This window comes from Rhineura floridana, chromosome 3 (genome assembly GCF_030035675.1).
Source record: "Rhineura floridana isolate rRhiFlo1 chromosome 3, rRhiFlo1.hap2, whole genome shotgun sequence".
Lineage (NCBI taxonomy): Eukaryota > Metazoa > Chordata > Lepidosauria > Squamata > Rhineuridae > Rhineura > Rhineura floridana.
In genome coordinates, this window is record NC_084482.1 from 57,513,931 (window position 1) to 57,529,954 (window position 16,024).

General features: G+C 40.7%; 1 protein-coding gene across 1 annotated transcript in view; it reads right to left on the reverse strand.

Annotated features, from left to right (window-relative positions):
* Nucleotides 1-16,024, reverse strand: part of CACNA1G (calcium voltage-gated channel subunit alpha1 G) — a 270,527-nt gene that overhangs the window by 76,271 nt on the left and 178,232 nt on the right. Inside the window, exons 19-20 of the mRNA XM_061616021.1 lie at nt 13,396-13,580; nt 386-512 (exon numbers count right to left, since the gene is read on the reverse strand). Coding sequence (XP_061472005.1) covers nt 386-512; nt 13,396-13,580 — 312 coding nt within the window. The remainder of the gene's footprint in view (nt 1-385; nt 513-13,395; nt 13,581-16,024) is intronic.

Sequence of the window (16,024 nt, forward strand, 5' to 3'; positions counted from 1 at the left end):
TTCTGGCCACTGGCCTGTGGCCCCCAGAAGGTTGTCTAGAAAGGAATGAAAAAGGTTCCCCGCCCCTTTTATAGGCAATCAGCCCCTCCCTCCGAATGTATGAGTCTCTGTGATGCTAAAGACACACATTTGCTGGATGAAATGCATTACAGTTTTGCAGGTAAAATCAAATATCTACATGCATTCATAAAAATGTAATGTGTGAAACAGCTCTGAAACACATGGCTTTATTTGTTCCATAAGCACCTGTGGGGTCATGCACCATGATAGAGACATATATATTTGTGAGGGTCTGTGCGTATGAATTCTGTGCAGTGTGCAGTGAATTTGAGCACACTGACCCTCTGGTCCCTTCTGCCTTCACTGAACTCTACACAGAGCCTACCTGGACTCCCAAGATGCCAAAAATGATAAAGAAAGCACAGCAGATGACTACAATGTTTCCAATAGGTTTTAGGGATGACATCAGGGTTTCCACCACCAGCTTCAGCCCTTGTGCTCGGCTAATGACCCTAAAAAGGCATAAGAAGCACATTAATAGCATCCAAACAAGATAACTTTCTATATTCAAAGGGAGTGGAAAAAAGGCAAGCTGAAGTAGCAATAGCCCAGATACAGAAACTTTAAAGGAATCAAAGGACTCCAATCTGGAAACAGAAAAGATAAAATGGAACTGAAAATGATAATGGGAAGAGAACTCATTAGATCTGAATGAGACCCAGAGATAAAAAATTATTACAGGATCTTTGTGCTTTTAGACAACACACTTATCCCATAGTGATAATAAACACAGCCATATAAATGTGGTATCTGAACAGTGTTATCATTTTGCAATTACTCCAAATTGCGCCATTTCACCTTAAAATGTCTGTGCATTTTTGCCATGTTTTCTTCCACATTGCTGTAATAAATTCCTGCTTTATAGGACTGCAACCAGTTGTCCAAGCAACCACAGAGATGTGAAGCCCGGTGTAAAGAAAGACGTGCAACTGATTCTGGGTTATCATTATATAGAGAGATAATCATGCATAGAGAATACATCTGTGCTGCTACAAGTTACAATCACAATAATTTAAAATTCTACCACCATGAAGGAAATGGGTATTCTGAAGCAACTAACAGCTTAGGTTTTCTGAGTACCTTGGGAGAATTTCTCAGAGAAGCAGATTTCAAGAAGAAGTCTTCTTTAGCTCAACTAAATACCTTAACTATCTAAATGCACTGTAATGGAGAAAAGCCATTGATTGCAACCAATATTCTTTCCCTTATGGCCCCTGATACTTTCACTGTTGACCAGAAGTCTGTAACATGATGATGCCAATTAAGGCCATAAGCTTAATAGATTCTGGTTTCAGACGTTGGAGGTTTTGACATGGATTTATTATATTTTGTGTGAGTGCTGAATTCAGTTGCCTGGAGTGCCACCTGTCACCATGTCTTTTTATTTTTGCTCAACTTTTTAAAAAACAACTGTAGGTACATGTAAAGTCCATGTTTCTTGGCTGAGAAATTAAACTATTCCATTTGACCTCACGAACAAAACACACAGCTCTTGAAAACAGAGTTTGGCACCATATAATCCAGCAGCATTCATCAGATATAGTCCCTTCTGCCCCTTGGACAAAGTTTCACTTCTGCCAGGAGCTTGAATGGATGGTTTTAATCTAACTCGCTGTCACTTGTGGCCTTATTTCCTGATTAGGATTTCTGAGCATTGTTGCTACCCAATTGGAGAAAATCTCCTTCCCTTACTTATTCTGCTCTTTGTCAAAGCGTTAGCAGTTTATATTTTTATATATATTTCATCCATATATTTTTCTGTCTTATCAGATTTGACGTAATATAGTACTTTTTCTAATTCACTGCCATAATTTGCATCCTCAAGGAAAAGTAAAGTTATTTATTTACATTTCTGCTGATCTCACCAGACAGGTTTCCTTAAGTTGATTCAGAAGTAGGGATAAACAATAACAAGAGAACAATAATAATATCACCTAATCAAGTGGCAGCACCATTAAATGCATGGTTGGTTTAGGATTAACAGGAACCCTGGGCAAAAGACCATTAGGGAACCCCGTGAGACACTGAAAGGCATACAGCATGGGATACACAAACTGAGAACACCCCAGAATCCTCTACCCATGTCCTTGGACCCTCGCCCCCTGCAAATTTCTCTTGAACATAATACTGCCTCGGTACTGAACCAGACCATTGGTCCACCTAGCTCAATACTATCTACTCTGAATTGCAGTGGCTCTTCAGGTTCTTAGGTAGATAAAGGTCCTTCACATAATTTGCAACCAGAAATTCTTTTTACTGGAACTGCCAGAGACTGAACCTGAGACCTTCTTTATCGTGAACAGCACATGCTATCACAGTCCTTCTCCCTAGGAACAGCATAGTGGAATATCATATATTTCTAGAGCTTGGAAAAGTTACTTTTTTGAACTACAACTCCCATCAGCCCAATCCAGTGGCCATGCTGGCTGGGGCTGATGGGAGTTGTAGTTTAAAAAAGTAACTTTTCCAAGCTCTGAATTTACAGACCTCACCTTCCACATCTGTGCAGGGTGACTACAAGGCAGCTTATCATTTTCCAGTGGATGAGTTCTAATTTTTACAGTACTCTAGAAGCCCCCTCCCCACTTTTTTTTGCTGAAGAGTGGGGTGAACAAGCTTTAAATAAATAAATACACATTTTAATTTTTTTGTATCCAATGATTATAACAATTTCCCATGCCAATTTTTTGTTGTTGTTCATTTCATTGTTGCTCAAAATTCTTTTTGACTTTCCTGCCACCATTCCATCATACACATCCCAATTGCCCTCAGGTGAAACTAATTCAGGAATCCTTGATTGGGACTTCACACAACTACCACACTAATCAGTGACCTTCAGTGAATCAACATCACTTACAGCACAAAATTTTGTAACTGAGAATTAGAGTATTCACCAACAGGCAAAAAACCTTGCGGTTTAAGAATGTACCTATAGCCCACAGATATTCCTATCAAACTTTAAAAAGCAGGGAAACTTTAAAAAGCAAGGAAATTGCGCAGCTATAGTGAATGCACCAGGGGAGCAGGAGACCTGACCTCCTCTCTGAGATATTGTACTGCCCTACAAATTTGTAAAAGTGCAAACACAATTTGGGTTGGTCTTTCACAGTCCAATCCACTTCCTGTGTAGCTTGGAAGAATTTGGTAAAACAATCTAAAAGAGCAGATTATGGAACAGTATAAAAACCAAGCACTGGAAATAAAACTCTGTTAAAATGCCTTGGACCACAACTCCCATCAGCCTCAGCCAGCATTTCCAATGGTCAGGAAAGATGGGAATTGTGGTCCAACAACATCTGGAGGCACACTGGTTGGGAAAGGCTGCCTTAGAGAATAGGAATGATGCCAGTAAATACGAGGCAAACCTTCCTGGGGACAGTATACCACAACCAGTGCGCCACCACCACCAAGCAGACCCTTTCCCTCATCACCTCCCACAGTCATCTGTGATTACAGGGGCATCCAAAAGAGAACCCCAAAGATGACTTCATCTCATAGATATAAGCCCCATTATGTATGCTGCTGCTAAGCTGTGATGGGCTTTAAGAGTTAGGAACTCAATTGAGTTCAAAGCAGACCAGGAGCCAGTGAAATTAATGAAGCATTTTGTGAAAACATCTGGTTCCAGTTAACAATCTGTATTGTGAACTAACTGTAGTTTCCAACAGAGCTTGGAAAAGTTACTTTTTTGAACTACAACTCCCATTAGCCCAATCCAGTGGCCATGCTGGCTGGGACTGATGGGAGTTGTAGTTCAAAAAAGTAACTTTTCCAAGCTCTGGTTTCCAAACTGACTTCTAAAGCAGCTCCACATAAAATGCATTGCAATAGTCTAACCTGGAGGTTATCAGAGCATGGATAACTGAGATCAGGCCATCTCTATCCAAAAAGGATCAGAATTGGAATACGAGGCGAATCTGGTGGAAGGGGCTCAATGCACTCTGTCATTTGTGCCTCAAGTGGCAGAGCTGGATCTAGGAACACTTTAGGGGACGTGCAGCCCCATCTGTACTATCCTTGGAATACTAGGCAGCATCTCATTTGACTTCTGGCTTAGGGCTGAGACTGGAAGGCTTCTCCCCCCCCCCATTCTACCTTTAGCTCAGGGATGGGGAACCTTTGGCCCTCCAGCTGTTGTTAGATTCCCATCATCCCTGACAACATGCCATGCTGTCTGGGACTGATGGGAGCTGCAGTCCAACAACATCTGGAGGGCCACAGGTTCCCCAGCCCTGCTGAGTCAGTTGAGGGAGTCTACAATCTGATCAGGATTCCATAGATCAAGGTAGCCCCCCCCACAATATTGCATTGGTTGTCTTTAGCCCTTCACTGGGATTCTCTCCCTTTTTCTTCAGGCCCCTTACCTTACAATACCCTCCAGGCTGAGTTCTTCCCATTTCTCTTTGTCCTCCTTAGTGTTCCAGTGGCTGACAGTTGCACCCCTCGGGCAAGTATCCTCACCTTTGCCAGCCCTTGCTTCCAGGTCCTATATGAGTACTTCCTGGTGGGCCTTGGGGATCTTTGCTTCCTGTTGCCCTCTGAGGCTTCCGTATAATGACCCTGTCCCTTCCCTTCCCCTTCCCCTTCCCCTTCCCCTTCCCCTTCCCCTTCCCCTTCCTCCTCCTCCTCCTCCTCCTCCTCCTCCTCCTCCTCCTCTTTTCTCTCTCATCTCTTTTTAAACCCTGTTTGCCACAGTCACCTTGATATACCTACTCATTTTTATCTGGAGCCAATCACAAGTCAACCTTTGACCACCAGAGCAGTCCTACTGATGCAATTTGTCATGTTTAATGCTAGCAGTGATCTGCAGTGTTCCAATGAACTATTTAAAGCACATGTGCCCCTAACCACTGGAAGTAAGGAAACTACAGTGGGAATTTTATTGCTGTCCACTGTCTCTCACTTAATCCCCATGTAGAAATTTTCCAATCGCCAATATTTTTTTCCTGAGCAATTGTAACAAGAATTTACACAGAGAACTGCTTTTACTTCATGTTAATAATAGAATGTCAGATTATCTTCTTTTTTTATTAAAGGAAGCAGATGGATGATCTTTATATAACTCCTCCAGCAATAAAACACACACATACACACACAGAGAGATCTGTTTCTGTCCCTCTAGTTCAGAAGTTAATATGTGTGATGGCCACCAAGGAGGAAAACCTTCTGTGCCCTGCCCTGCATGGCAAGCTTGTGTAATGCCACGGACACATGGTTCTGGCCAAAGGTCCTTGCACAACCTTCAAGGCTCTGCTGGTGTGGTTAAGACTGTTGTGAATCACAAGGGCAGCACTTCACACAAACTGCATACCATGTGGAGAAGGGCCCATATGGTTTGCATCCACTGTGGACACCACATCACAGGGTGCATGCATGAAGTGGCGCCTCTTGGGATAAAAAAGGAGGCGTTTCTGTCTGAGCTGTTTGCTACCAAAAAGAAAGAGCAGTGTTATACATAGTGTCTGAAAATATATTTCGCAAGTACTCAGGCAAGTTTTGAAGAAGACTTTGTACGAGCTACATAGGAATTCTAGTGGCCTTCAGAACCAAGATGACTTCTCTTTTGCTTGGCTCCTATTCTTTGTCTCCTTCTCCATTTCCACACTGATTTCATGTTCTTCTATACTTTTCACAGGGAAAAATAATCTAAATTCCTTGAAGAAGACTATATAATGAAAAATAATCATATGTAAATGTTGCAATATACATTATGCAAAGTGCATTATTTATTCTGAGCAACGAAACCACATTTGGATTTCTTGGTGCAGAAGTGTGCACAGCTTTGGTTTTAAAAAAAATCAACCCTTGGTCGTTTCCTCAGCTTCAATGCTAATGGAGTTCTCATGTCTGTAGGAAGCAAAAATGTAAGGACTTTTACAGAATACAACTAATCCCTAATCACTGACTGATGGCAACATGTTTTTACTTAAGCACTCCAGGGACCATTAAAGTTAAATGGATGGGTTCTTTTCACTGATTCAGGAGAGAGCTGGATGATGCTCCTGAAGGACTGCCAATGAATGCAGCATCCTCATTTCCAAAATATTAGTTCTAACTCCCCCCACCATCATCTCTTGGATACCACTGAGCTTCCATCTCTGCCTACCACCTCCACAGTCTCCAACCTACCACACTATTAATTTAAAGCCAAGGGATTCTGCTGATTGGTGCCTTTTAGGTGTCCCGGCCAGGGAGCTACCTGAGACTGCAATGAGAATGGCTTTGAGCTAGTGTCAGATGCATGACAAATGAGGGAAACTGAAGGCAGGATGTGTGTTTCCTCCCATCCCTTTAAAAAACATGCCCCCTCTCTAATCCCCTGAGTATTTCCCAGTTCTGCCAGCCTCAGCGGTCTCAATTCCTTCTGCTAAATTCCTACCATGCAGACAGCTCCAACCAAAACACCTGTCAGTCTCCTCTCTGCTGGAACACGTTTGCCAGCTTTAAGCCTACTAGTCCAATCAGAGCACTTGTCACAAAGTGGGGAAATTCAGATTTGCCTTCAACACCCAGAGAAGTGTTAATATGATAGAAAAGAGCTACAAAAAAGGACTTGTAGCACCGTGTTATGAACAGTGAATAATTCATACATTTATTTTGGAAGCCAAAGCCAGGACAGAACAGCATTCAAACCTACCCAGATTATTCTGAATACATTTTTAATGTTGATTTCTCTTGCATTTGATCCCAGCCATAGTAGCCTGGATGCATTAGGGAGAAACATTTTGGCTGCAAGTACTTCACACTTACAAGGGACTAGTGGATTACTGCAATGCGTTACACATGGGACTGACTTTGGACACAGTCTGGAAACTGGCATTGAGAAAGTGGATAGAGAAAAGTTCTTCTCCCTCTCTCATAATACTAGAACTCGTGGACATTCAAAGAAGCTGAATGTTGGAAGATTCAGGACAGACAAAAGGAAGTACTTCTTTACTCAGCACATAGTTAAACTATGGAATTTGCTCCCACAAGATGCAGTAATGGCCACCAGCTTGGATGGCTTTAAAAGAAGATTAGACAAATTTATGCAGGACAGGGCTATCAATGGCTACTAGCTGTGATGGCTGTGCTCTGCCACCCTAGTCAGAGGCAGCATGCTTCTGAAAACCAGTTGCTGGAAGCCTCAGGAGGGGAGAGTGTTCTTGCACTCGGGTCCTGCTTGCGGGCTTCCCCCAGGCACCTGGTTGGCCACTGTGAGAACAGGATGCTGGACTAGATGGGCCACTGGCCTGATCCAGCAGGCTCTTCTTATGTTCTTATGTTCTTAAACTTCAGCTGCTCCAAAGCAGGGCAGTGATATTATCAATGGAAATTGGTAGATATGATCACATTTCACCTGCACTTTGCACTAGCTTCAGTCAATTTCTGGGCCCAATTCAATGCGCTAGCATTATCCTTTAATGCCTTAAGTGGGTTGGGCAGTGCTAGTGGAAGGTTTGCCTGCTCCTGTATGTACCTCAAGATCTCCATCACAGGCTCTTCTCCAGATGCCTCCACCAAATGAGGTGGGTGGTTACTACAGAAGAGGACATTTTTAGTATTGGTGCCCTGGTTATAGAATGCCTTCCCCAGAGAGGCTTGCCTGGCATCTACATTGTGGTCTTCTTTGGCACCAGACGAAGACCTTTTTATTGTCCAAGCCTTTTTTGGGGGGAGTTATATGTTTTTAGTGTATCTCAGATTTTTCACATGAATTCTTCCCCCCCTATGCTGGTTTTGGCTTTATGTTGGCTGCACTGATGCTGTTTTTAATATATACCTTGATGTAATTTGATTGTATTTTACATTTAACTGTTTCCTAATTTTTATAAGTTGCTCAGGTGACTTTGTTGATGGGCGATATAAAATGTATAAATGAATAGTTTATTGTTATCACAGTACAAAATTCTCTACAAACAGCACTTGGCATTCCTTCCTATTTCCCTTTAAAAAGGGCCTTTACAGAGTGCTTTAATGTGTAGTGTCTACCAACCTCAGTATACAAACACCCAAACATCTCTGGTCTCTGCAGCGAGAACCATGCCAGTTTTGTAATAGCCTTGATCACTGATGAAGGCTCGACATCTAAGGCCCTTCTCCGGGTCCCAACCCATAGGGAGGCCCGGAGAACAACAATTAGATCTAGGGCCTTTTCAGTGGTGGCCCCCGAATTATGGAATGCCCTCCCAGATGAGATACGCCTGGCGTCTTCTTTGTTATCTTTTCGGCGCCAGGTAAAAACCTACCTCTTCGCCCAGGCATTTTAAACTTAAATTTAATTTTATTTTAAACTTAACTGTAACTGTATTTTTATTTTATTCGTATTTTAATTTTGTTTTTAAATATGTTTTATATTGTATGTTTTAATCCACACTTGTTTGTTTTTAAATGTGGTTTTATTTTGCTGTACACCGCCCTGAGAGCTTGTTGCTATAGGGCGGTTTAAAAGCGTAATTAAATAAATAAATAAAAAAAAATAATCTGTCCCCAAAGACCGTTCTCTGGGCAGAAGGAAAAATCCAAGTTTAAAAGCAAAGCCTTTATAAAGGCTGATCTCACATTACTGTAGTCAAAATACATTAGACTTTTGTTTAAGCAGCTGCACTGGCTGCATATTGCTACCAGGCCAGGTTCATGGTGTTGTTTCTTATAAAGCCCTGAACAATTTGGGGCCAGGCTATTTGAGAAACCACCTCTTCCCGTACAACTCTACCCGGTTATTACAATCCATGGTAAAGAAGCTTCTGGTGGTACAAGGAGCTCCTCCAATTTGCCTTGTGTCCACCAGTAGTAGGGCTTACACAATGTTATTGGGACCTTTCATGTGGAATTAATTACCATCTGATATAAGGCATAACCCAATGGTCAGATGTGGTACCACAGAAGATTTCTATTAAATGCATTTTGACTGGCATGAAGCCAGCACCAACGCTTTGGACCAGGACACAGATATGGAGCTGACAGGCCATTTTCCTGTGTTGCTACAATAATAATGAAATAAAGGTGCCTGCTTCATTCCAGTCCAACTACAAAAGGTGACAAGTTGACCATCATCCCTGCAGTGGATACCAGTATTTCTTCTGGCAAGATGTCCCATATTGTGCAAGCTTGCAACCTTTTACCACAGTCACTTGGGGGGAGGGGGTTGATTATCCTTTTCATTATTCAAGGTTTTTTCTGCCCAGCATCAACAAACCATACACGGTTCAGTTCAGCTTCCACTGAATATAACCAACTCCTGAGGATGAACTATTTCTCCAAATGGTCTCCAACGGTCTCTTTCAAAATTGAAGTGTTTCAAGAGCACAAAATTGTTTTATTCTATTGTGGATATTCATTGTAATATTGAATGTAATTGAATACTCATGCATTGTGCTTTAAGGATTTGATTATTTAACCATTGCTATTTTTCATTACATAATCTAAGTGTTATAGGATGGATTTGCTTTTCAAATCCCAAGGAAAAAGTGATGTTCTTTGATTTTCTTAACAAAGTCTTAAAGAAAGGTTAGGCATTAGTGTATGTGGGTAAAGAATGTTTGTATATGACAACCATCTGTCAGCGTGTGCATGTCAATGGGAATGAGTGACATGATCGTTTTCCTAGCTGAGGATTTTGAAATGTTTAGCTATTTGTTTTAAGATGTGAGAGTTACCAATGTAAAATCTTGAACCATTGCATTAGGCTATGAATTTTCAATTTTTAAACCATTCACAGTGCTAACCATTATGAGCTTGCTGATCTCCAACAGTTACTTTCCCACCTATTTTATTTACTTTCTCACCATAGGTTACAGAAAAAGTTAGAAGTAGTGAAACAATTAGGAGAGCTAGCTACACTTAAAATAACGCATGAACACCAGGCCATCACCAACATAACAGCCAAGATTAAACAGATAGGTACACACACAGTGGTAGGATGGACTGCTGGGCTTGAGTGAAGGAGCAAAAGGAGGTTTGTCCCTTTTTAATTCACCGCATTGTGGTGATCTTAGTGATTCTGGTCATCATCTTAATAGCCCTGGTAAGATGGATCCTGTCCCAAATGGCACAGTTACTTCAGAAGGAAGAAAGCATAAGAGTCCAAGACAAAACAGAGGTGCATAAGGTGTGAAAAGACATCTGTATAAGTATATTTATTTTTTTTCAACAAGGGGAGTTGTTACAAGTGCTTGGACTGACCCCTTTTTGGTTCATGGGCCCTGGAGCATTCTGGACTACATTTCACCCCACAGCCCCTGTTTTCTGGCTCGTTGTGCATTCCTGCAGTACAGTGAAGGACAAAGACAGAAGGTAGGCCTAAAGAAAGGCCATTCCGTGGGCAACGAAAATAACCAAGAGAAACTGAAATAAGTGTTATCTTCTTCCTTGACAGACTTCACTCAAGCACAGCAGAACAACCTCATTTTTTAAAAGTATTAGAAAGTAGCCTGGAGTTTTCTTTTGATTTCTTTTAGTGTCAGCAAGACACAGACACACAACAAAAGACTGCCTCATACCCAGACCCCTTTTTCTTTCCCAAGAGTATGAAGTTTTTACTTTTATTTTTTCCAGAGGGAAAAATATTTTCAGCATTAGAAAATAAAGTAGCCTGAATTTTCTGAGTGTGAGCAAAATACATACACACAACATGGATTACCTCACACCCAAGTTTTTATTTTTTTCCCATAGGGATGAATAAAATAATAAAATAAATTGTGTGAAGCTAGTTTTCTAGGTAGCTTCAAAGCAGGGAACTGTTAGGGAAATATATTCTTTTATAAAGCTATAAAGGTTTATAAAGGTTTATAACATTTTAATAGTTTAGTTTAACATTTAATAATTTTAGTAGCCAAAAAGAACCCTTTTTCTTCTTGTAGCTGTCTTCCCTGACTGTGCTGGTTTGTTTGGAACTACTTGTACTCAAAACAGTTGATAACACTGTGCTGAAAACCCCGGTATCTCTAAGACATAGAAAGAATTGCAGTCCAAAATGCGTAACTAAATTGCTTTGCTCATTAGCTAGGATGCTTAATTCACTGTGAAAACGTACTTTTATGTGTAGTACTGAACATTGCCAAATTCACTAGAACATGATGCAGGAAGTACAGTGCCTACGCAAATACCTGTGCAATACATGCGCTATACTGTAATGTCTATGTCATACTGTGTCATACTGATGTGTAACCTCCTGACTGGTAGATGCTAAAGCCTTTGTCCTGAAATGTATAAAAATCCCAGGCAACCAGTGCCAAGGGGGGCAGTTCTCCACTCACTAAGGGAGAGACTGACCAAGTGTACACATGTCATCCAATAAAGGCCTACCTTTTTGCTGCGAGCCTGTTTCTTCAATTTTACTCAAGGACCCCAGTCCAACAAATAGCAAAATTCCCCGTCATATGCTAAAGACCTTTTTATTTACCCAAGACTTGGAATACATGCAAATTATTACCACCACCACCACCATCTCCTGGTGTTGTATTGCTTTTATAAACTGTATTATTTCTGGTGTATATCTATTTTTGGTTTTATGTATGCTAGTCTGATATTTTATAATGTGAGTAGTTTATAAAACTTTTAAAATAACATAAAGATAGCTGTACACTATGCAAAACACCATAACTTTGTCACAAAGAGGGCTTTTGTTTGCTTTGCAGAGCAGGAGGTTATTGCTAGAATCTGGGACACCAATAAGAAAAAAGACTCTGAGTTGTATTCAAAGTCGTGCTAAGCAACACCTTGAGTGAGCAAGGAGACTTCTCTAGTCTCCTCCCCCATGCGCATGCGCTCCCTAAATTTGTTCTGGGTGCTCCCTCAACCCTCTGGGACAGATTTGGGGGTGGTGGAGGGTGCATGAGGCGAAGGGGAGGGGGGAAGTCTCATTGCACAAGTGGATGTTGTTCTGCTCAGACAATTAGTGTTGAATACTGCCTTTTATCAGCCAAGAGGAAGCATCTGGAAATGTTTTCCTGTCCCTCCCTATGGTCACCTGTCCCTAGAGATGTATTTTCCTTCCTTGTGTCTTCACTGTCGTTGTAGGCCTTGTAGACAGCATGTTTTGTAATCCAATTGGGTATGTAAATTAATATACAAATTGAATTTTAAAACTATGGATTTATATACAATACAATATTTGCAAGAATATATACATGCTGTTGTACAGTCATTATTTGCTTACACAAAACTTTATAGTCAAGTGTCATATATGTTTCAATCAAAATGTTGTTAAGATACAAACTTTTCAGTCCTCGTGGGCAACCAAGGTGGATGCCTGTATATAAATCATCATACAGCAAGGTCTTTGGCTCTCCATACAATTCACATATATTTCAGCCACACAAAGACAAAGACTGGAAACAGAGAGCTGAGCTGTTATTGTTAAAATCAGCTGGAATTACATGGAAATCTGGTCACACAAATGGCTTACCACATGACACTACATCCATGCAGCTATGTTACAAGCTATTGCCCGTAAGGACTGCTGCATGTATGAACTAGGCCTCAGTGCAAATGCTACTGTGCACTTAAAATGTAAATGCCTCAGGAGTAGTTCTTATGTTCCTTTTGTATGCTTTGGTAACTCATGTGGCAATGTAAATATGAGCCAGAACCTCAACAGATTTCAGTCATGCAACTTTCAGACTGCAGAAATTTCTATGAGTGAATCCTTGGAATTCTGAGCTCACTCATTTCATTACTCATGTAAGGGGATCATATCTGGAATTAAGTCAGGAGCTGAAAGGGCCAAAAGTATGTCAAATATGCAATAAGGTAAAAGGCAGCTTGGGCTGCATACGTTGGGGACTCACACATTACCGAATGGGTCTTCCTTTTAGTGCTTTTCTCTTCAATTTTTGCAGACCTGCCAGTCAAGAACTGCAATGTCTGTCAACACATTTAAGAAATGACTTCAATGTTTTCCTTATAAAAGATCTCTGATAAGTTGTAAATAGTTGGATCAGAATTATTTACAGTCTACAACAAAAAATAAAGGAAATACCAAGACAACAAAAAGCCAAAGGTCTAATCCAGCATACCCACTATCAGAGAATACCTATTCATACACATTCAATTTATTATTTAACATAAGCAATAGACTGGTTTTGCCAAAGGTCACTGAATATGGCACCCTGAAGTAGTGCAATGTGCCTCCAACATCTATGTTGAGGCCTGTGGCGTTCTAAGGGTTCTCTCAAGTATAGACTTTTCATCTGCAAATATCCGATGGCAGGTTGGCCCAACAAGGCTTTCCTTCCATTCATTGTTTCCCCAGTATTACTCTTGTGTCTTTCCATTACACAGTTGGTTCATCATTCCCAGGTACCCAACCAACACCCTTTGACCACTCTACATAACCGTATATAGTTTCCTTACCTTAATGGTCTGAGAGTTCGCAGCAGCCTCAAGACTCTTAGCATTCCAAGGATTTTTGTGCCACTGTCAGAAACCATCGAAACCAGGATGTCAACCGCAGAGATAAGAACAAGCACCCCATCCAGCACATTCCAGCTGCTTCTCAAGTATGCCTTCTCACCAAAGCACAAACCTAGTGCCACCACCTGTCAAGATGCCAAATTGTAACAAAGATGACTAAGTGTCAGTATGCTAGCAACCTGTTCGTGAATGCATGATTTACAGATATGTGACCGCAAATGCATTGACTTTTCAGTTATAGCAACATAACTAAGCTAATCCTGTAAAGTGTTATAATGTAAGATTTATAAAAATAACTCTGCAGAAACATCCCAGATTGTCCCTTTAACAGCTGATGTATTTTTAATGCAGTTAAAACCTAATTGTGCAAAAGTGTCTGCAATAATGCATAGAGATTACATAAAAGAATGACACACATGATTAATTTTTTTTACAGCTGACTGCACAGAGAAATGATTAGGGAGCTGCTGACCATATGCTATCCCTGGCCACAAGGTTTACAAACAAGTTTCAGGTACAACAAGGAGGTCACAAGAACATCCAAAATGATACATTTGAGTGGTTGTTAATTCCAAACACACAACACCCCATTGAAATAATTTCTTCCTACACACTGGTGGAAGAGAGATGATTTTTCCACCAGTTCCTAGTGAGTTAGAAAGTTTCAGCTGAGCACTTAAAACATGTATTCTTCTGGCCTTCTCATAACAAACGGGTCTGAATGGTAAGTCTCTCAAAAGAGTGTATAGCAGATAGAAACTGAGATGCTTAAAATGAGCCCTCGTAGAATATGCTTGGTCTTCATAATGCCATGTAAGTTACATGGCAAGCTCAGTTCCATGGTTCAAAAAGTCCATGGATGGGAGTACACATTCCAGTCCTCTGTAGCGGGGATGAGGAACTTATGGCTCTCCACATGTTGTTGGGCTCAAACTCTCATCAGTCCAGGCAAGCATGGACAACGGACAGGGATGATGGGAACTGTAGTCCAGCATGATCTGGTGGATCACTGGTCCCTATCCCAGCTCTGTAAGCATCTGCATACATTTATGCTTTTATTTACTTGTCACAATGTATACTTTTTGTATTTCAGTTTTCCCCCTTGCTTGGTTTACAATCCCTCCATTACGACCATGTGCACATACACTTGCCAACTTAGGATAACACTTTCTGCATCTGATGAAGTGGACTCTAGTTCATGAAAGCTTATGCTCCAATAAATGTTAGTCTTTAAAGTGCCAGGAGACTCTTAATTGTTTTTGCTGAAACAGACTATAATGGCTGCCCCTACTGGAAATTGTTTCAAAGTCTTTGTGATTTCAAATCCTTCATAATAATGCTGAGATATAACATGCTGAGAAACAGTGACACACACAATGAATGGTAATCTAAGCACAACTTCCCCAACATTCCAAGTTCAAAGCCTTCGTCTCTATACCACACTAGCCCTGGTAACTCTTCTTCCTCTTCTACAAATGATATTTTTTGTTCTGCTACCAGAACATTCTATTCCCTGCCAGATGTTGCCAATGCCATCAAAATGAGCATTATCCTTTTCTTTGAACCTATAGATCTGCACACATCCACCCTAAATTCTTCCTAATCTCAAAGGCAATCTTACATCTTTGACCACTAGTGCTGTTAGTTTTTTAAAAAAATCCAGAGTTGTTTGTGGATTATATGGAGAGCATAATCCCCAGCCTCTGGTTTAGAAACCAAATACTGCTAATAGGCCATTATTAGAAGTGTGGTTTGAGAGTAAAAAATAAATAAATGAGGAGATACCTTTGGCAAAACTGCCTACTTCCCATGCCTTTTTGTAAGCAACCAAGTATGCATAGCTGTAATTCCACATATTCTCGTTTACCCCTGCCTCCATTTCCCTACCCTTCCTGTTTCCCTGTGTTGAGTAATAGATTGAACACTCCTCAGGGCAGGGACCTGTCTTCTTGAACCCTGTAAAGTGCCATTCATATTAATATGTAACAACAACAACATTAATAACAATAGCAACAAGTGGAGAATTGTGACAGGACATTATATGAAACATCTTGGTCATGTATACTCCATGTTCTTCCTCACATCTTTAGTCAAAAACTTGTGTATTACCTTAATTTTAGGTGTGTGCTTAATGTTTACTGAAGCAAATGGATGAAAAAGTATCAGTATATCTGAATCTCTCATTTGCACAACTAACATTGCCCAGACAGGTAAGACATAGACTGTACACATGTTCAACAGCACAGAATATAGAATCTGTACAGAATATAGAATCTGTACAGAATATACTGTGTAGCCTTTAAAAATACACCAAGTTGCAGTAGTTACAGGATAAGTCTTTGAAATGTGAGTCTAGCACTCATTGAGTGTATTTGAGTTCCAATCACACAAAAGAGTTTTGTGTGAGCATGCTAGGATGACCCAACAGGGAAGCCCATTTTCACAGGAAACTCCATGTGCATATTGACACACACCTTGTATTGATGAACTGCACTCAGTGGGTATGAAAGATGCATTATCATGAGAGTTTAGGGTGATATCAAAAGGCCAAAGGGTAGGTGGGTGTGCT